Raw genomic sequence first — 20,891 nt, 5'->3', positions numbered from 1 at the left:
GTCGGTCCTGACGGTGAAGGGGATCGAGCATTGGTCGGCCCAGTTCCCGAAGAGCATGGCCTCGCTCTTGCCTCGGTTTACCTTGGCCCCCCGAGGCCAGTTCAAACTGGTCACATATGCACATGAGTCTGCGCACGGACTGCCGAGAAGCAGAGAACCACCTTGGTGATCATGGTATCTCCCCTGCCAGGCAAATATGCTCAATACTCTCACTCGCTCAAACCCAACAATGGACAATAGACAATAGGTGCAGGAGTCGGCCATTCTGCCCTTCAAGCCTGCACCACCATTCAATATAATCATGGCTGATCATCCTTAATCAGTATCCTGTTCCTGCCTTATCTCCATAACCCTTGATTCCACTATCCTTGAGAGCTCTATCCAACTCTTTCTTAAATGAATCCAGAGACTGGGCCTCCACTGCCCTCTGGAGCAGAGCATTCCACACAGCCACCGCTCTCTGGGTGAAGAAGTTTCTCCTCATCTCTGTCCTAAATGGTCTACCCCGTATTTTTAAGCTGTGTCCTCTGGTTCGGCACTCATCCATCAGCGGAAACATGTTTTCTGCCTCCAGAGTGTCCAAACCTTTAATAATCTTATATGTTTCACTCAGATCCCCTCTCAGTCTTCTAAACCCGGCCATCTAGCCTCCTCATATTCCCCAGCAAATCAGGAGACCATGATCAAAAGGCAGGGAAATAGACTTGACATACAGATTGCCCATCATAGAACGAAATTTGGATTGCGTTTGAGGGGCTAAATGGTCTCCACCTGTTGCTGTAAATTGTTTCCAACAATGTAACATCATTGGTATGAGACAAACAATCCCATCCCTGTCCCTTCCCCATGCTTCCTGTTCCCTGGGCTATAATTGAGTGGTAACCTGTTGTTGTATTTGAGTTCATTAATTCCAATGATTTGACAAGTGTTTAATCAAAGTAATTAGAATCAGGATCACAGAATAATGATGAATATCATGAATAATAATAAACCAACTCAGTTGCTGGTTTATAATGGCCCTAATTTGAAACTGGGCAGAAACATTTATATGAATTGCTGGTGTCATGCTTAAGAACTGATTGATCATCTCAGAGGAGCCTCTTGTGGAGCAGTGGTCGTGCTCCAAATTTGCACCAGGAGGCTGGAACAAGTCCCATTTGCGCCAGAGTTGTGGAACAGGTTGATTAGAAAATATCACAATAAGTTATTTACGAAACAGAAATACAAAATCACTGTGTCTGGAGGATTTTCTCCAAATACAGAGCAAGAGGAACTGCAGTGCCTTCTCCAACTATTTGATATGCTGTGTTAGGAGGATTCCATATTTACCCAGTGACTAAGGCAGGAGAGTCTTGATCCTGATCTGGATATGAGTGACCCAGGTTGATGCAACTCTGTCTAACCCATGTTGTACCTTCTCTGGCAGTGTACGTGTGGAGAAGTTATTCTAACCCCACTTTAAAATTAGAGTGTTACTCCTTCAAGTTCATAGCAGATGCTTGTTAAATGTAATGAAGGATTTCTGCCTCAATCACCCTTTTAGACACTGGGATATCCAGACGCACATGACCTTCTGGGTGAGAAACTATTCCTTAATTCTCTTCTGATTCTGACATTAATGACATTAAATAATTCCTCCCTGGTTATTGAGCTCTCTGCTCAAAAAAATAAGATTGAACCACCCCTTGGTTGCCTCTGTCACTTCTCTCTTTTCCATGAGCCACCTGGACAAACTCCCATTAATGCACTCCCCCATTCCCGCCCTTTATCCAAACTCACAACTTTCTCTAGTTTCTCTCCTATTTCCCCTCAGGCCCTCTCTGAGCTCATTTGGCCATGAGAGCGACCTCCTATTTCCTTTAGCAGATTCTTATGAAATAGTTGATCACTTAACATCCCTTCTTGATCCCTCTGTTTATTGATACCATTCATGGTTCTCTTTCTCTGATATTGTCCCTTTAACAAGTAATTGATGCTGTTAACACGCATTTCCTCGAAGAAACTAACCTTTTAGGTATTTGCTCTTCCAACCTCCTGCCCCATTTCCAACCTCTCTTACTCTTCAAAGTCATTAGAATTGTTACCTTCCAAATACTGGAAAGTGACCTAGAGTCATGAAAGAGGGAAGGGTCCAGGGACAGAGCCAGGGATCAAGCAAGAGGTGAGGCATCAGAAGAGAGGGTGAGGTACTTTTTTACAAGAAAGTGATTCATGTCTCAAATGAACTTCCAGAGGAAGTGGTGGATGCGGGTACAGTTACAACATTTATAAGACATTTAGATAGGTACATTAAAAAGAAACGTTTGGTGATACTGTATATGGGACAATCACAGCCAGGTCGGACTAGTTTAGTTTGAGATTAGGGTCGGCAAGGACTGGTTGGACGAAAGGGTCTATTTCTGTGCTGTGTGACTATCACTTGAAGAGTTTGAATGGCTTACAGAGAAGTTGGCAAGAGACATTATTCCACAGGTCAGTCCCCAGTGACAACTTTATACTCTTAACAGTCACTGAGCACAGATTCACTTTCCAGGCCATCACTTACATGTCCCTCTCTCTTGTGCATGCGCTGATCCCACCACTGTAGATCATCACTGCCTTGATGCTGTGGGCCTTACTTTTCTGATCTGAAATGAAACACTTCTGAGGATACACAACCCCACACTGATACTGTCAGTCCGAAAGTCTCTGAGGATAAAGGATGCTATTCCCACACTAGAAATCTCTGTCAAACATTTACCAGGGGAACTGAGACAGCAGCTACAATAAGTGAGGTTTTATTCAGATGGGACAGTGACAAGTTTAAATCCCCACCTGATCTGCTGCTCAAAGTCACCTCCATTTCCCAAATTTCCGGAAATTCATGTTGCTCCAGAAATATTCGGTTAAAAATCACACAACACCAGGTTATAGTCCAACAGGTTTAATTGGAAGCAACACCGGCATCTCCAAATTAGAAATATTTGGATTGACTGTGAGAGACGTCAATCAGAGAGCCCACCCACTCTGCCCATTGTCTCCTCTTCCTCTTCCAGAGCTGGTTCACTTCCTATAGGGACTGAAAACCAAGTGAGGAGATGGTGAGTGAAGGAGCAGCTTTTATACAAATTGTATCCCATAATATCCACACCAATCTTCAGACAGTCTGACTATCCTGTGGGCAGTCAGGGGTGGAAATGTCCCTTATGCTGTGTGAGAAGATCCAGCTGAGAGAGCTGTTTACTCGGTGCTTTGTGCTGAACTGTGTGACTGGAGCTGTGTGTTGGATATTGAGTGTGTTTATTGGAAGCATTTCCCTCTGATTTCCAGGCTGAGATTTGTTGATGGCTCATTCCTGAATATGAGAAGGTGAGGTGTCATTATCTGGAGATGCAGGGGTCTGAGGATTCTTACTGATTTCCTGTTGTTGAGTTCTCTGTGTTGGGAGCTGGTTGTTGTCCTGTGGACAATATTACGTTCTTCCTATCTCAGTAATCTCTTTAGTAAATAAACTATTCGAAAAACATGCCCTTGGGCTAGCATGGAGCCTGGTCAGTGTTGGGCTGTAGCAGAGAGACACCAGGACCAAAAGTGTTACTGACTAAAGAGTGACGGAGCTGCTTTAACTAAGGGTTTACTACAAGAAGTAAATTTCTGGAATGAGAGGTAAATGAAAGAGAATAAAAAGGTGTGGATCAAGAGGCCAACCTGCACTGAGACCAGCGGCAGAGTCACATCATAACCCACATTGTGATGTGTGTATGTGGACAAAGAAGCTGATTGTGGCCCCCTTGGGTCCTCAACCAATCAAGGAGTCTCAGTCCCTATAATTGTCCAAAAGTTATCAGGTTCTTTCAAACTGTATAGATGAGAGTGGGTACTGCAGGAAGGATGGGCAAACTGACGACAGCACCTTGTTACAGGGAGCTTCTCAAGTGGCCAGAAGAAATAGAAATGCGTTTGTGGTAAGGAGGATAGATATTATTCTTGGCAGCCAAGAGCAGTGAGAAGGCTGTGTTGACTGTCTGGTACCAGAGTTTAGGATAGGGAGTGAAGAAGAGCTTGGAGAGGGAGGGGAGGGATCCAATTGTTGTTGTCCCTGTTGGTACTAACAACATGATAGGACTCGAAAGGAAACTGCTGAAAGATTTTAAACAGGAGCTAAATTAGAAAGCAAACCCTCCAAGGTATTAGTCTCTGGGTGACTACCTGAGTCATGAACAAAGTGGTGCAGAATAAATAAGATCAAGGAGTTTAATACATGCCTCAAAAATTGTTGTTGCTGGACTAGGTTTCAATTCGCGGGGCACTGACACCAGTACTGAAGCGAAATGGAGCTGTTCTGGTGGGTCAGGTTATTCTGCTGGGACCAGTGTCTTGGCAAAATGAATAACTAGGGCTATGTAAAGGGCTTTAAAGTAATCAGGGCTAGGGGGCTTCTACAGTAGGCATGGGTTTGGGAGAGGGGATATGTATGATTTTAAATCAAGAGGATATGGCAGCAATACAGTGCAGCTATTTGAGTAACGATACCCAAAGTAGGATAGGAAAGTACAGAGTATAGAAACATAGAAAAACATCAATAATAGGGTCAAAGCTGGAAACAATTGTAAAAAGTCAAAATTATGGCTCTTTATTTGAACATTCATAGTTTTGGAGCAAAACAAAAGAACTAATGGCACAAATACAGATTAATACCTGTATAAAATATGATTGTATAGCCATTGTGGAAACTTGGTTACTAGGAAATCGATACTGGGAACTAAATATTTAGTGATATGACTTTTTGAAAGAGTGGTGGAATTAGCATTGTTGGTACAGGATGGAATAAGTACAAAAGCAAGAAATGATAGAATCAACACTGACCTTCCGAAGAGCACCCCACCCAGATCCAGCACCTGACCCTATCCCTCCAACAACGCATTTCCAATAGCTAGTGCACCTAGCCTGCACATCCCTAGATACTACGGGACAATTTTGCATGGCCAATCTACCCAGCCTGCACATCTTTTGACTGTGGGGGGAAATGGAGCACTCGGAAGAAATCCACACAGACACAGGGAGAATATGCTAAACTCCACACAGACTGTCGCCTAAGGGCAGAATCGAACCTCGGTTCATGGTGGTCTGAGGCAGCAATGTTGTAGAATCCTTATGGGTAGAGGTGAAAACTAAAAAGGGTAGCAGTAGTCTCTTAGCCCTGTAACAATAACGATACAGTGTAACAGAGAATAAATCAGGAGATAATGAAGGCATGTAATAAAGGCAGTACATTAATCATGAGTGACTTTAACCTTCATGTAGATTGGGATAGTTATATTAGCAGAGTTAGCAACGAGGAAGAATCCATAGAGTCCATTTGGGACAGATTCCCAGAACAGCGATTGCTGGACAAGCACATGGCTGGCAGTAAATTCAGGGGCGCATAGGTTAGATTGATCTTAGATTAAAATAAATGCTCGGCACAACATCATGGGCTAAAGGGCTGTACTGTGCTGTACTTTTCTATATTCTAACAATTTATTGGGAATTCAAACAGGGATCAGGCTATAGCAAACTTTGTTTTAACCGGTACCTTATGAATTGGAACTCTCAATAATATCAACCCTCCATTACATTTCCATTATTTTGCATGTGCTTTTACATTGATTGTTTGGACCTCTTGATCAACCTAAGTATGTGATCAACTGGCACATGCCTGGTCCTGGTTAATAAACAGTTTGCTGTATTTGAGTCTGGTGACGTGGAACGAGGCCGGTTGGTTTGCAATGCAAAGTTCAATTACCACACTAACTGAGGTCACCACGAAAGTCCCACTTTCTCGATATCTCCCCTCACCTGAGGCATGGTGACCCTCAGGATAAACCACCACCAGTCCTCCTTCTCTCTGTCTCTCTCTCTCTCTGTCTCTCTCCCTCTCTTTGTGTCTCTCTCTGTCTCTCTCTGTCTGTCTCTCTCTCTCTCTTTCTCTCTCACTCTCTCTCTCTGTCTGTCTAATGGACTATAATCTGCTGTAGTTTGATTTTTGACCTTGTCCCCTCCAGTCCAACTCTGGCATCTCCTCATCATCTCTCGAATCAGAGAGTAGCTGGATGGTTCTCAGGGACTTTGGTGAATGAGTCTGGTTTACTAAATCATGTCAGAGATAAAGATCTCCTTGGAAACAGGTAGAATTCAGCATTCAGTTTGAGAGGGATCAAAATGGGTTGGAAAAATCTGGGCTAAACTTAAATAAGGGTAAGTACAAGGCAATGAGGACAGAGCTAATTTGAGCGGATGGGAAATGAGATTAGCAGCAAAGATGGATGAGGAACAATGGCAAACATTAAGCATATAGTTCATGGCTCGCAGCAAAGGAAGAAGAATTCTGGGAAGGGGTAGGCCAACCATGGTTAACCAGGGAACATAGAACATAGAACATAGAAGAATACAGCGCAGTACAGGCCCTTGGGCCCTCGATGTTGCGCCGATCCAAGCCCACCTAAACTACACTAACCCACTATCCTCCATATACCTATCCAATGCCCTCTTAAATGCCCATAAAGAGGGAGAGTCCACCACTGTTACTGGCAGGGCATTCCATGAACAAACGACTCGCTGAGTGAAGAACCTACCCCTAACATCAGTCCTATATCTACCCCCCCTTAATTTAAAGCTATGCCCCCTTGTAATACCCGACTCAATACGCGGGAAAAGGTTCATACTGTCGACCCTATCTAACCCCCTAATCATCTTGTACACCTCAATCAAGTCACCCCTAAACCTTCTTTTCTCTAGTGAAAACAGCCCCAAGTGCCTCAGTCTTTCCTCATACGATTTTCCTTCCATACCAGGCAACATCCTGGTAAACCTCCTCTGCACCCGTTCCAATGCCTCCACATCCTTCCTATAGTATGGCGACCAAAACTGCACACAATATTCCAGATGCGGCCGTACCAGAGTCTTATACAACTGCATCATGACCTCAGGACTCCGGAACTCAATTCCTCTACCAATAAAAGCCAGTACGCCATATGCCTTCCTCACCGCACTATTTACCTGGGTGGCAACTTTCAGAGATCTGTGTACATGGACACCAAGATCCCTCTGCTCATCCACACTACCAAGTATCCGACCATTAGCCCAGTACCCCATCTTTTTGTTATTCTTCCCAAAGTGAATCACCTCGCACTTAGCTACATTGAATTCCATCTGCCACCTTTCTGCCCAGCTCTGCAGCTTCTCTATATCCTGCTGTAACCTGCCACATGCTTCCTCACTGTCAACAACTCCTCCGACTTTCGTATCATCCGCAAACTTGCTCACCCAACCTTCTAACCCCTCTTCCAGGTCATTTATAAAAATGACAAACAGCAATGGTCCCAAAACAGATCCTTGCGGAACACCGCTAGTGACGGCACTCCATGAAGAAACTTTGCCATCAACTACTACCCTCTGTCTTCTTCCATCCAGCCAATTCCTAATCCAAACCTCCAACTCACCCTCAATGCCATATCTCCGTATTTTCTGCAGTAGCCTACCATGGGGAACCTTATCAAACGCCTTACTAAAATCCATATATACCACATCTACCGCTTTCCCCTCATCAACCTCCTTCGTCACCTTTTCAAAGAATTCAATAAGGTTTGTGAGGCACGACTTGCCCTTCACAAAACCATGCTGACTATCCTTGATCACATTATTCCTATCTAGATGTGCATAAATCCTATCCCTTACAATTCTCTCTAAGACTTTGCCCACAACAGAAGTGAGACTCACCGGCCTATAGTTACTAGGGCTATCCCTACTCCCCTTTTTGAACAAGGGAACCACATTTGCTATCCTCCAGTCTTCTGGGACTACTCCTGTAGACAAAGAGGACATAAAAATCAAGGCCAATGGCTCTGCAATCTCCTCCCTTGCTTCCCAGAGAATCCTAGGATAAATGCCATCAGGCCCAGGGGACTTATCTATTTTCACCTTTTCCAGGATTTCCAACACCTCTTCTCTACATACCTCAAAGCCATCCATTCTACTTATTTGTGCCTCAGTATTCTCATCGACAACAATGCCCTGTTCCTGAGTGAATACTGAAGAAAAGTATTCATTCAGTGTCTCCCCAATCTCTTCCGCCTCCACACGCAACTTCCCCCTACTATCCTTGACTGGACCTATTCCTACCCTAGTCATTCTTTTATTCCTATGTCATTCTTTTATTCCTAAGTCATTCTTTTATTCCTAACATGAAAAAAACATATACTGTGGCAAAGATTAGTTATAAGCCAGAGAATTGGGAATATTTTAAAATCCAACAAAAGACAACCAAAAGCATAACAAAGAGGGAGAACATAAACTTTGAAGGAAAATTTGCAAGTAATATCAAGACTGACAGCAAGAGCTTCTTTAAATATAAAAAAAGGAAGCGAGGTGCCAAAGTGGACATTGGCCCCTTAGAGAATAAGACTGGAGAAATAATAACGGGGCACCAGGAAATGCAGAGGCATTGAATAAATAATTTGCATCTGTCTTCACAGTAAAAAAAGACTGAAAACATTCCAATAGGGACAAAAGGAGGCAAGGAAGTAAATGTAATAACTATCACTAGAGAAAAAGTACGAGGGAACCAAATATGGCTAAAGAACACAGAAACTGAATTATTTAAAGGGAGAAAGGCAGTGGAAAGCTACAGGGTGATTTGAGAATCCTTGTGCATAAATCGCTAAAAGCTAACATCCAAGTTCAGTGGATAATAAGGAAAGGAAATGGAATATTGGGCTCATTTCAAAGGGAAATGAAGTATCAAAGTAGGGAAGTTTTGCTGAAACTATACACAGCAATAGTCAGACCACAGCTGGAGTAATGTGACTAGTTTTTACAGTCTCACTATCCCTGTACTCACAACACAGTAAAGTTAAACATTCAAAGACACTCAAAATTGACCCCGATGGTTCCCAGACTTTGTGAAATACCAGTAGCACACTTGGTGGATAGTCAAAACCAGCCACCAGCTTTAAACAAAAAAATGAACAATTTATTAAAGCTGAGCAAAGTTAAACAACAAAGAAATCTAATTAATGACTATGATTTAAACTCAACTTTCTTTGATTCTAGGCCCCCACTCTCAGAAAGAAAAACAAACATAGAGAATAAATCAATAGAAGAAGAAGTGAGATGCAATTGGCCAGAGCTGAAAATGTGTTGCTGGAAAAGCGCAGCAGGTCAGGCAGCATCCAGGGAACAGGAGAATCGACGTTTTGGGCATAAGCCCATTCCTGAAGAAGGGCTTATGCCCGAAATGTCAATTCTCCTGTTCCCTGGATGCTGCCTGACCTGCTGCGCTTTTCCAGCAACACATTTTCAGCTCTGATCTCCAGCATCTGCAGTCCTCACTTTCTCCTCGAAGATGCAATTGGCCAGTTCACTTAAGCTGTTTCCATTATTGTAAATATCACCAGCACATGGGATTGTTCATTATTTGTTTTTATTTGATTTTCAGACAACATTCATGCATTCAAATGGTTTCTAGTATGCCCCCAGAAAGATTTATTTACTTCTCATAACTGAGATCCTACTTTCCAAACTTTAAATAAGTTGATCATGGGAGGATAACCAGGGAGCAATCACATCACGGTCCTCTGATTCTCCTGAACCAGTCCTGAACAGTTCAGAAAGGAGAAAGTGAGGACTGCAGATGCTGCAGAGCTGAAAAATGTGTTGCTGGAAAAGCGCAACAGGTTCTGAACAGTTCAGAACCAGTTCAAATTTTCGTTTGTCTTTATGTTGTTTCCTCAACATTTTCTTTGTTATACTGGTTGGTATCATAACTCTCTGTGAGGCCATAATTAATATTCAAACATCCTCCATCAGTTTGAACATATTGCCTCTCCAGAATCAAAGTGTCCATCATAGAGCATTCTTTAAACAAGAAGCAAACTGCAATTAATGTCCAGCTTGGCCTCATGAACAAAAATCAGTTCGTTTGTTCTCTTTTTAAGAAATCAAGCTGCTGCTTATCATCCAAAGGTCACCTTCAACTCCCAGCTTACAGTTCATGGCTTCAAACCAAAAATGATGTAAATAAAGAAACAAACAACAACGATTCTGATAACTCTGGTATTTGAGGCAGGCCAGTGAAACTTCACTCGGGTTGATATGGATATGGAGGGGCTGTTTTATGAGGAGAGGCTGAAGAAGTTTGGCCTGTACATTTGGCCCAATGATTCCACACCAACCCTCCGACGAGCATTCCACCCAGATGCACCTCCTAACCTATTCCTGTAACCCTGCATTTCCCATGGCTAATCCACAGGAAATTTAGCATGACCACTCCACTTAACCTGCACATCTTTGGACTGGAAGAGGAAACTGGAGCATCTGGAGGAAACCCACTCAGATACGGGGAGAATATGCAAACTCCACACACACTGTCCATTGGAGTTCAGAAGGATGAGAGGTGAGCTTATTGAAACATTGTCAGGGAACTTGACAGGTTCGAGTTTGAGTTATAAAGAAGGGCTGGAAAGGTTGGGACTTTTTCACTGGAGTGTAGGAGGTTGACAGGCAACTTTATTGAAGTTGATGAAATAAGAGAGGTATAGATAGAGTTACTGGTAACTCTAGGTCTTTTCCCAAGGGTGGGGAATTTCAAGACTGGGGACACATTTTTAAGGTGAGAGGAGAGAGATTTTAAAAATACACGAGGGGCAAATTTTTTATATAGAGGGTGGTTCACATGTGGAATGAACTCCCTGAAGAAGTGGTGGATGTGGGCACAATTACAAGATAGTTGGACAAGTACATGAATGGGAAAGGTTTTGAGGGATGTAGGCGAGGAGCAGGCAGCTGGAATGAGTTTAGTTTGGGTTTGGTTAGACCAAATGGTTTGATTCTGTGCTGTATGGCTTTATGACTCTGTGAGTAGAGATTATTTTGATAGTCTAGGACCAGAGGCATTAATCTCAGAGTAAGGGGTCACTCATTTAAGACTGAGATGAGGATAACTTTCATTTTTCAGAGGGTAATGATTCTGTATCAGAGAGGGCTGTTGAGACTGGATCACTAAGTATATTCAAGGCTGAGATGGACAGATTTTTAATCAGTGAGGGAATTAAGGGTTGTGGGCATAAAGGGAGGAGACTGGATTTAGATTAGATTAGATTAGATTACAGTGTGGAAACAGGCCCTTCGGCCCAACAAGTCCACACCGAGCCGCCGAAGCGAAACCCACCCATACCCCTACATTTACCCCTTACCTAACACCACGGGCAATTTAGCATGGCCAATTCACCTGACCCTGCACATCTTTGGACTGTGGGAGGAAACCGGAGCACCCGGAGGAAACCCACGCAGACACGGGGAGAACGTGCAAACTCCACACAGTCAGTCGCCTGAGGCGGGAATTGAACCCGGGTCTCTGGCACTGGGAGGCAGCAGTGCTTGCCACCGTGCCGCCCACGGTTATTTGATCATCCATGATCTCGTTGAATGGTGGCACAGAGCTGATGGGCTGAATGACCTATTTCTGATCCTACATCTTATAGTCTTTTATATGGAGCCTTTTATGTCCAGGTTGTCACATAGTATTTTACAGCCAGCAAAGTAGTTTTGAAATGTAGTTATTGTTTCATGGTACAAAATGTGACAGTCATTATGCGCACAGCAAGCTCCCACAAACAACAGCGTGTTAATGACCAGAGAATGTGTTTATATTTGAATTGATTAAAGAATTGTGGCAATCCCTGTAGAGTGTGGTATTACCTCAAAGTGATATGAATCCCAGACCTCTAACAAGACAATTAAAACCAACATTGTCTAAACAGTACCAATTATACAATGATACGCTAATGACAGAAGAGATTTTTAAGTCCTTTAACTTCTAACATGTTTGAACATCCCAGCCCACAGTTCTAATTTATGAATGGTTTTCAGCTGGTTTCGAGGAACCAGTCTCACATCAAACCCTACCCACCCCCCAGTTTCCAATAGGTTCATGTCTCTCAATTTCACTGAATTGTAACTTGAAGTGACTGTCAAATGAACCATCTGCCAACATTGAGGCCCACTCCAGTGATTCCTACCCTGGCCTTGTCAGGATGAATATTCTGGAGTCTTTAGATTGTCACAGGATCTGTCTCTTCAATCAGAAATTATGCCCCCTCCCACATTTTCCCTGGCAGACCACGGAAAGGACACCCCCTCCTCTCCAGTGACCACACTGATTGCAGTCCTGGCCCCGGTGTCTCTCTCACTTTCTCTTTCTCTGTAATTTTGAAGACTAAATGGTCTGTGCAGTCAGCACCAGCTGCTCTTGCCTTTTTTTTTGGGAGTGATAACTTCGCATCTTGCTTAGCAATTTCCAACCTGTCCTCATGGTAACCAAGCAGGGTTATGTAACCTCACAACAAACCCTCCTTTCCAGAGTGTCCAATTTTCCACGAAGTTGGAAAGATACCTTAAATGTAATAGTCTTATAAGCATCTCATTCATCATGCAATCCTGATTTTTCGAATGTGGGAAGGATTGGAATGATCTGGGGACACAGATTTCTCCCAGTTTGTCAGGAGAGGGTGGGTTTGATCATCCACTCGATTTTTTTTTCCTGAAGACACGTTAACATTGTGTCTCGCTTTCATGTGGAGAAAGTGAGGACTGCAGATGCTGGAGATCAGAGCTGAAAATGTGTTGCTGGAAAAGCGCAGCAGGTCAGGCAGCATCCAGGGAACAGGAGAATCGACCTTTCGGGCATAAGCCCTTCCTCAGGAATGAGGAAAGTGTGTCCAGCAGGCTAAGATAAAAGGTAGGGAGGAGGGACTTGGGGGAGGGGCGTTGGAAATGCGATAGGTGGAAAGAGGTCAAGGTGAGGGTGATAGGTCAGACTGGGTTGGGGGCGTGGAGGTCAGGAATAAGATTGCAGGTTAGGAAGGCGGTGCTGAGTTCGATGGATTTGACTGAGACAAGGTGGGGGGAGGGGAAATGAGGAAACTGGTGAAATCCGAGTTCATCCCTTGTGGTTGGAGGGTTGGAGTCTCTCCTCCCTACCTTTTATCTTAGCCTGCTGGACACACTTTCCTCATTCCTGAGGAAGGGCTTATGCCCGAAACGTCGATTCTCCTGTTCCCTGGATGCTGCCTGACCTGCTGCGCTGTTCCAGCAATACATTTTCAGCTCTCGCTTTCATGTGCTGAGCTCCAGCGTGGCTGTGAATGGAGGTGATCATGGAGCTTCCACTTTCCACTAATCTCCGGATACAGTGCATTATTATCTGCCATTTCTGCCACCTACAATCAGACCCCATCACCAGAGATATATTTCCCTCCCTACCCCGTCTGCATTCTTCAGAGACCATTCCCTCCATGACTCCCTCATTAGGTCCTAATGAGGGAGTCATGCCTCTCCCCCCCCGCCCCCACCAACCCAGCCTTCACACCTGGCACCTTCCCTTGCTGCTGCAAGAGGTGTAAACCTGCATCCAGACCTCCCTCCTCACCTCCTCTAAGGCCCCAAAGGATCTTTTCACATCTGGCAGAGAGTTTCCTGCACACCCACCCACTCATCTACTGTGTCTGTGCTCAATGTGTTCTCCTCTACATCGGGGAGATAGGATGCCAATTCACGGAGCATTTCAGCGAACATCTTGGGGACACGTGCTCCAAAGAATCCCAATGCCCTGTGGCCGACCACTTCAACTCGCCTCCCACTCCACCAAGCATATGCAAGTACTGGGCCTCCTCCACCTCCAAATCCAAGCCACTCGACGACTGGAGGAAGAACACTGCATCTTCAGCCTTGGGATCCTTCAACCATGTGGCATCAATATCGACTTCACTAGTTTCCAAATCTCTCCTCCCCACCACCTCATCCCAAGTCCAACCCTCCAACTTCGCACCGCCCTCTTGACATATCCTACCTGACCATCTTCCTCCCCACCTATCCACTCCACCCTCCTACTGACCTATCACACATCCCCCCCACCTGCATCTACCTATCACCTTCCCCCCAGTCCCAACCCCACCCTCCTATTTATATCTCAGTCCCTTTCCCATCACACATTCCTTATGCCCGAAACGTTGACTCTCCTACTCCTCGGATCCTGCCTGACCATGTTATACTTTTCCAGTGCCACACTTTTTGACTCTCCAGCATCTGCAGTCCTCACTTTCTCCCTGTGGTCATGGAGCTGCCTTCTCCTGTTACTGGTTGTCCACAGTTCTCAAGATATATGAGGGAATTGTAGGAAGTCATGTTTCCTTTTCTTGTTTTACAGAAGCATTGCACCATACTACACCAGAGAATACAGAGAGGATAGACACTGCAGATTGATCCTGCCTATCATCAACTGCACAACGGTGGGGAGAAATCCAGTCCCTTCATCGTATTGCTCAACACAGAGAAGGTTGGGCAGTGAAACCATCATCTGGAAATTAGTCGGGTCAGGGGAGCTTTGACGTATCATCAGATCTGAAACTGGTCAGTGGTGTGGAGCCTTCCGTCAGAACCAGCCTTTGTCAAGGTTCGCTGTGGGTGATTGATGAGGGTGAGGCTGGGAAGAAATCTGAGTGGTCTGCAAGTGTGGTGAGAGCTTCAATCATTGAGCCTCTTGAAATACTGACTCACTCCTACAGGGGAGAGGCTATTCAAGTATGAGGTGGTTGTGAGGAGGGCTCCATACGTTCATAGAATCTGGTGACACGTAAAGTGCATTTGTTACAAACGCTGTTAACACAAGGCTAGTCCATGGAAGTTAAATCATTCAAGTGTGAAGTTTGTGATAAATATTTTGTAACGTCTACAACCTTCTTGAGACACCAGATGATTCGTACGGGGGAGAAACCCTTCAGGTGTGAGGTTTGTGAAAAGGCTTTTGCCTACTCCTTCCACCTGCTAACACACCAGATGACTCACACCGGGGAGAAACCCTTCCAGTGTGAAATTTGTGAAAAGGCTTTTACCGATTCTTCTCACCTCCTGAGACATCAGAGAATTCACACAGGGCAGAAACCATTCACATGCAAAGTGTGTGACAAATCGTTCTCCCAGTCATCGACCCTTCATGTACACCAGCGCATTCACACAGGGGAGAAACCATTCACGTGCGAAGTATGTGAAAAATCATTCTCAGATTTAGCGCACTTTCGCAGACATCAATGTATTCACACAGGGGAGAAACCATTTACCTGTGGTACGTGTGACAAATCATTCTCGCAGTCTTCAACCCTTCATGTACACCAACGTGTTCACACTGGGGAGAAACCTTTTATATGTGAGATTTGTGATAAATCATTCTCGGTTTCATCAACTCTGCGTAATCACCAACGTATTCACACGGGGGAGAAACCATTCATCTGCAAGGTATGTGACAAATCATTTTCGATGTCATCACACCTCCGTATACACCAACTCTTCCACACAGGGGAGAAACCATTCACTTGTGAGGTGTGTGACAAATCATTCTCAACATTATCACACCTCCGTGTTCACCAACGCATTCATACAGGGGAGAAACCATTCAGGTGTGAGGTGTGTGAGAAACTGTTCTCAAGCTCATCCACTCTCCTGCTCCATCAAAGGATTCATACAGGGGAGAGACCGTTTATATGTGATGTTTGTGACAAATCATTTTCACGATCATCGAATCTCCTGCTTCACTGGAAGATCCACACAGGAGAGTAATAGCTCAAGTGTGAGGTTTTTGACAAAGCTTTTTATAATGTTTCTCCTGGGACAGAATGGAATTCATGTAGTGTTTGTGACAAAGCTCTTACCCATTCCTCTGATTACTACAGCGATAGCTGATTCCCCACAGGAGAGAAGACATTCAGGGATGAGGTGTGTGACATAGTCAGCATATATCCGGTTTATTAGCATTCTTACAGGAGAGAAACTCTGTGTAATAAACAACTCAGACAGTTGTTGGATCTCCTAGAACATGAGTGAACCCACACAAAGTCTAACTAGTCAGGTTCCTGCCAATATGTACTCAGAATGTGAACCTGTACCCAGTCTCACTGTGCAGGGTGTTCAGTGGGACTGGGACACAGAACAAGAAGCAGCTTTCACTCCCATCAAACAACTAGTGATGACATCACCAGTGCTGAGGGATTATGATGTAACAATGGAATCACCCTGCAGTGTGATGTCAGTGAAACAGGACTTGGAGTAACCCCCAGGCAGTGAGGACAAGCCGTTGTGTTTGTATCCAGAACATTAACACAAACTGAACAACTCTGTATACAAATTGAGAAAGAGAGTGTGAATATTGACTTTGCTTTTACCAATGCCTGTTTGTGACAGAGAAAGTGATGGTGGACTCTGACCACAAGCTAATTCACAGGATGTCTCTCAAACCACTTTGATCTTTTCTTAAATGTTTGCAAAGGACATCACTTCCAATTGATAGCTCAGAAAATTAAGTAAAGTACAACCAAGGGAAATAGATATACAACACTAACGTGCTGTTGAGAACTGCACTGTCTCTGAAGGAATTTGATGCTGGTGCAGATTGCAAAATATTCCAGATTCAAGAAGCAACAATATGACATGCTCTGGAAATCATTAACCAAGACATTGGCTGTGACAGAAAAGTGTCTTCCACGACTCAATGAGATGTAATTCTTCAAATGTTACAAGAAGTTGTGATGAAAGAATGGACTAAAACCATTATGGACTCCCCTGTGACTATAAGAGAATATTGGACAAACAGAGATGAAGTGATCACCCAAGATTGCATCTTGGTTATCCCTAAAGGTTATCCCTAAAGAGATGAGAAAAGAGATACGGAAACACATCCAACACAAAGCATCATGGAATTGAGTCTAGTCTGAAAAAGATAATAGAGGTGCTGTACTGGCCAAACATTAACAATGAGGTGAAACACCACATCAGCCAGTGCAGTGCTGGTAATGAACATCAAGCTAAACAAGATAAAGAGATGATCATGACTCGTCACATCCCAGACAGCCCATGGATGAAACTTGGAGTATACCTCTTCACTCTCACTGAAACTGATTATCTTGTCACAGTCGTCTATTTTTGAGATGTGGGGGGAGTTAGAGCAGCTGATGTCACCATCTCCCAGTGAGATTGTAGAATGTCTGAAACCACACCAGTCGTCATGAAGTTCATGACATTGTGATCAGTGGCAATGATCTCAGTTCACAAGTGAAGAATTCAGACATTTCCTGAATGATTGATTAATCCACACCACACATCATCTCCAAATTATCCCCAGTCAAATAGAAAGGCTGAGGCAGCAGTGAAAAAACATTTCATGAAATCCAGCAGACCAACAATTAGGGAGTGTCTGTACAGTTCAATTTGTTTTGATCACTGAACTCCTCTGGCCACCCTATAGAACTGTAAATAATAGTGACAATGTAACAAGCTGTATGGAGCCACCGCACTTGAATGTGCTCCACATTTTTTTGAAATGATCATCCCAGTCGAGAGTGTGGTGCTGGAAAAGCACAGCAGGTCAAGCAGCATCCAAGGAGCAGGAGAATCAATGTTTCGGGCATGAAGGGCTTATGCCTGAAACATCGATTCACCTACACCTTGGATGCTGCCTGACCTACTGTGCTTTTCCAGCACCGCACTCTTGACTCTGATCTCCAGCATCTGCAGTCCTCACTTTCTCCTAAATGAGATCATCCCAGAGAACTTTCTGATGAGATTGATGTGGAGGAGCTGGTGTTGGACTGGAGTGGACAGAGTTAAAAGGTTATAGTCCAATAGGTTTATTTGGAAGCATTGGCTTTCACAGAGCACTGCTCGTTCATCAGGGATTGTGGAGCATATGGCCATAAGACACAGAATTTATAGCAAAAGATTATAGTGTCATGCAACTGAAATGATACATTGAACAAATCTAGATTGTTATTAAGTTTTTCATTTTTTAGAATGGGTTGCAGTTTTTGGTTCATTACTATGTAAATTCCAGAACTTCTTTTATGTTACATTCTTGAGATAATTTAAGGTTTTATAACAAAGGGTGACATCTCAGCTCAGCTCCGAAAACTGCAACCCATTCTAAAAGATGAAAGATTTAACAACAATGTAGGTTTGTTCAATATATCATTTCACTTGCATGACATTGTAATCTTCGTAGAATCCCTACAGTGTGGAAACAGGCCCTTCGGCCCAACAAGTCCACACCGGCCCCCACCAAAGAGTAACTCAGCCAGACCCATTACCCCACCCCATTGTCCCATGCTTACCCCCGACTAATGCAGTAGCCCAGACATCCTCGAACACTATGAGCAATATAGCATGACCAATTCACCTAACCTGCACATCTTTGGATTGCGAGAGGAAACCGGAGCACCCAGAGGAAACTCATGCAAACATGGGGAGAATGTGCAAACTCCACACAGGCAGTTACCTGAGGTTGCAATCAAACCCAGGTCTCTGGTGGTGTGAGGCAGCACTGCTCACCACTGAGGCACCATGCCACCCCTTTTGCTATAAATTCTGTGTCTTATGGTCTTATGCTCCACAACCACCTGATGAAGGAACAGTGCTCCGAAAGCTAGTGCTTCCAAATAAACCCGTTGGACTATAAACGGGTGTTGTGTGAGATTTTTTTTAACTTATGAGATTGAAACCAACCTGATCTAATAAACAGGGTCTTCCCATCAAAACCAGCTCCCAATCTTAATGGACTGATCATGAACCAGGATGTGAGATTGTTACAATGTGTGAGGTGATTTGGTGGGGAGGGGTTTTACAGTAATCATTGTCCTGGTGTATTTTTTTGATGGTTTTGAGAGTATGTGCATGCATTGAAGTGAGCCTGCTTTTGGGAGTGCATGTGGGGATATGAATTATAGACAGACCCTCTTCAGGTTACAGGGGTTTGACTAGTACCATGCGGAATGTTTGTACTGTCCTGTCTGGGAGGACTACTATTCTAAATATGGTGAGGAAGTAGAGGGTAAGTCTCTGCAGACGTGAGTTCCCTCAGCCCATCAGACCTTGATGTAATAATGGTGTGATAATTATACTCTTCCAAGATTTATTTCATGTTCTGGGAAATGGCATGAGTCATTTTCAACTGTTTTGTTATTTTGTTCGATTCAGAGTTTGATGTACACTGAATAAGGTAAAGGTAAAATGGCTATAGTCCCAGGATTGTTGTGTTGTTGTTTCCTGTACTTCCTTCAAACTATTTTGCTACATTTGTTGCTCCTAATGTGCTGATCTTTACATTAGTGAGATCAAAGACAGACCAAATGACCACTTTGTTGAACAACTTCACTCCATGTGTAAGAATGACCCTAGCTTCCCGGCTACCTACCATTTCAATAAACCATCTTGCTCTCAAGCAATCATTTTTGTCCTGTGCCTGCTGCAATGTTCCATTGAAGCACAACACTTCATTTTCCACTTCAGCCTCGAGGTCCATAACTTCAGAATCTTACCACATTATATCTGATCTCGATTTGTCTTCCCCCAACCACACGTACACAACAGTCTTGCCTTTTTATATCTTAGCAGAGAGGTTCCATTCTCTTCCCTTTCACATAGCCACAGGAGTGGATCATTCAGCCCCTTAAGCCTGTTCTGCCATTCAACATGGTCATGGCTGATCATCCAATTCAGTAGCCTGTTCCTGCTTTCTTCCCATATCTTTTGATTCCTTTTGCTCTAAGAAGTATATTTCACTCCTTTTTAAGAAAAAAATCAATGTTTTGGCCTTAATGACATTATGGCAGAGAATTCTACAGGTTCACCACTCTCAGGATGAAGAATTTTTCATCATCTCACTCCTCAATGTCCTCGCCCACATCCTTAAATTGCGACCCCTGGTTCTGAGCTCCTAGTCATTGGAATACCCTTCTGCATTCACTCTTGTTATGGTCTTGCTGGAATTTTACAGGTATCTTTGAGATCCCCCCACCATTCTTCTGAATACCTGTGAAAATAGTCTTAACCAATCCAGTCTCTCTTCATATATCATGAGGGAATCAACTAGGAGAAAGTGAGGACTGCAGGTGCTGGAGATCAGAGTCAAGAGTGTGGTGCTGGAAAAGTACAGCAGACCAGGCAGAATCTGAGGAACAAGAGATTCGATGTTTTGGGCATCGGGAATTCCTGATGAAGGGCCTATGCCCGAAACATTGATTCAGCTGGTGCTGAGGTGCTGCCTGACCTGCTGTGCTTTTCCAGCACCACACTCTCGACTCTCTTCATACATCAGTCTTGCCATTCTAGGAATCAGTCTGGTAAATCTTCGTTGCACTTCCTCCCTTGCCAGAACATCCTTTCAAAGCTGTATGCAGTGCTCCATGCGTGATCTTACAAAATCAATCTACAATTGCAGCAAGACATTCTGCTTCTGTACTCAAATCTTCTCACTGTGAAAACCAACATAGTTTGCCTTTTTCACCACCTGCTGCACCTGTATGCATATTTTCTGTGATAGTGTACAAGGGCAGCCAGGTCTCATTGCGCCTTTCCTTTTTGCTATCTATTGTCAGATAATAATGCCTTCCTGTTTTTGCTTTCAAATTGGATTTCATATGTCATGCATTTTACCTACTCATTCAACTTGTCACAATGAAGCATCTCTGTATTCTTCTCACAGTTCACCCAACCACCAAGCTTTGTGTCATTTGCAAATTTGGCGATATTACATTATCGGATCCTGGAGACTTATCAGCCTTATATCCCGTGAATTTCCCTAACATCATTTACGGATGAATGCTGATTTATTTCAGTTCCTCCTTCTATGCAATATAATAATCAATGTCATTGTGAGCTGGGATACTGTCTCGATTAGTGGGTTTATAATTTCAAGTTCATAGGAAGCGGAACCTTCCATAAAAAAATCCTATTTACAGGGGCGCACAGCCGTTTCCAGCGCCGTCTTCGTGAAGCCGCTCGAGCTCGCGCGTTTTCAAATTTAAACTGCCGAACGCTCGGGTGCCAACCGTCGC

General features: G+C 43.8%; 1 protein-coding gene across 1 annotated transcript; it reads left to right on the top strand.

Annotated features, from left to right (window-relative positions):
• The first annotated feature begins 9,394 nt into the window (after window positions 1-9,394).
• LOC122547588 (uncharacterized) lies at window positions 9,395-17,428 on the top strand. The gene is made up of 2 exons (XM_087978763.1): window positions 9,395-10,411; window positions 14,222-17,428. The coding sequence occupies exon 2, from the start codon at window positions 14,692-14,694 to the stop codon at window positions 15,625-15,627; it is 936 nt and encodes a 311-aa protein (XP_087834889.1). The 5' UTR covers window positions 9,395-10,411; window positions 14,222-14,691; the 3' UTR covers window positions 15,628-17,428.
• The last annotated feature ends 3,463 nt before the right edge of the window (window positions 17,429-20,891 follow it).

The sequence above is a fragment of the Chiloscyllium plagiosum genome, unplaced genomic scaffold (assembly GCF_037043375.1).
Source record: "Chiloscyllium plagiosum isolate Xiang-an unplaced genomic scaffold, Cpla_swu_hap1 HiC_scaffold_35, whole genome shotgun sequence".
NCBI classification, from domain to species: Eukaryota; Metazoa; Chordata; class Chondrichthyes; order Orectolobiformes; family Hemiscylliidae; genus Chiloscyllium; species Chiloscyllium plagiosum.
Note: the sequence above shows the minus strand (reverse complement) of the source record. Positions and strands in the feature narration are given on the sequence as shown.

What these genes read in the sequence shown, in the direction of transcription:
- LOC122547588 (XM_087978763.1), top strand. Translation starts at nt 14,692, where the DNA reads ATGGAAGTTAAATCATTCAAGTGTGAAGTTTGTGATAAATATTTTGTA.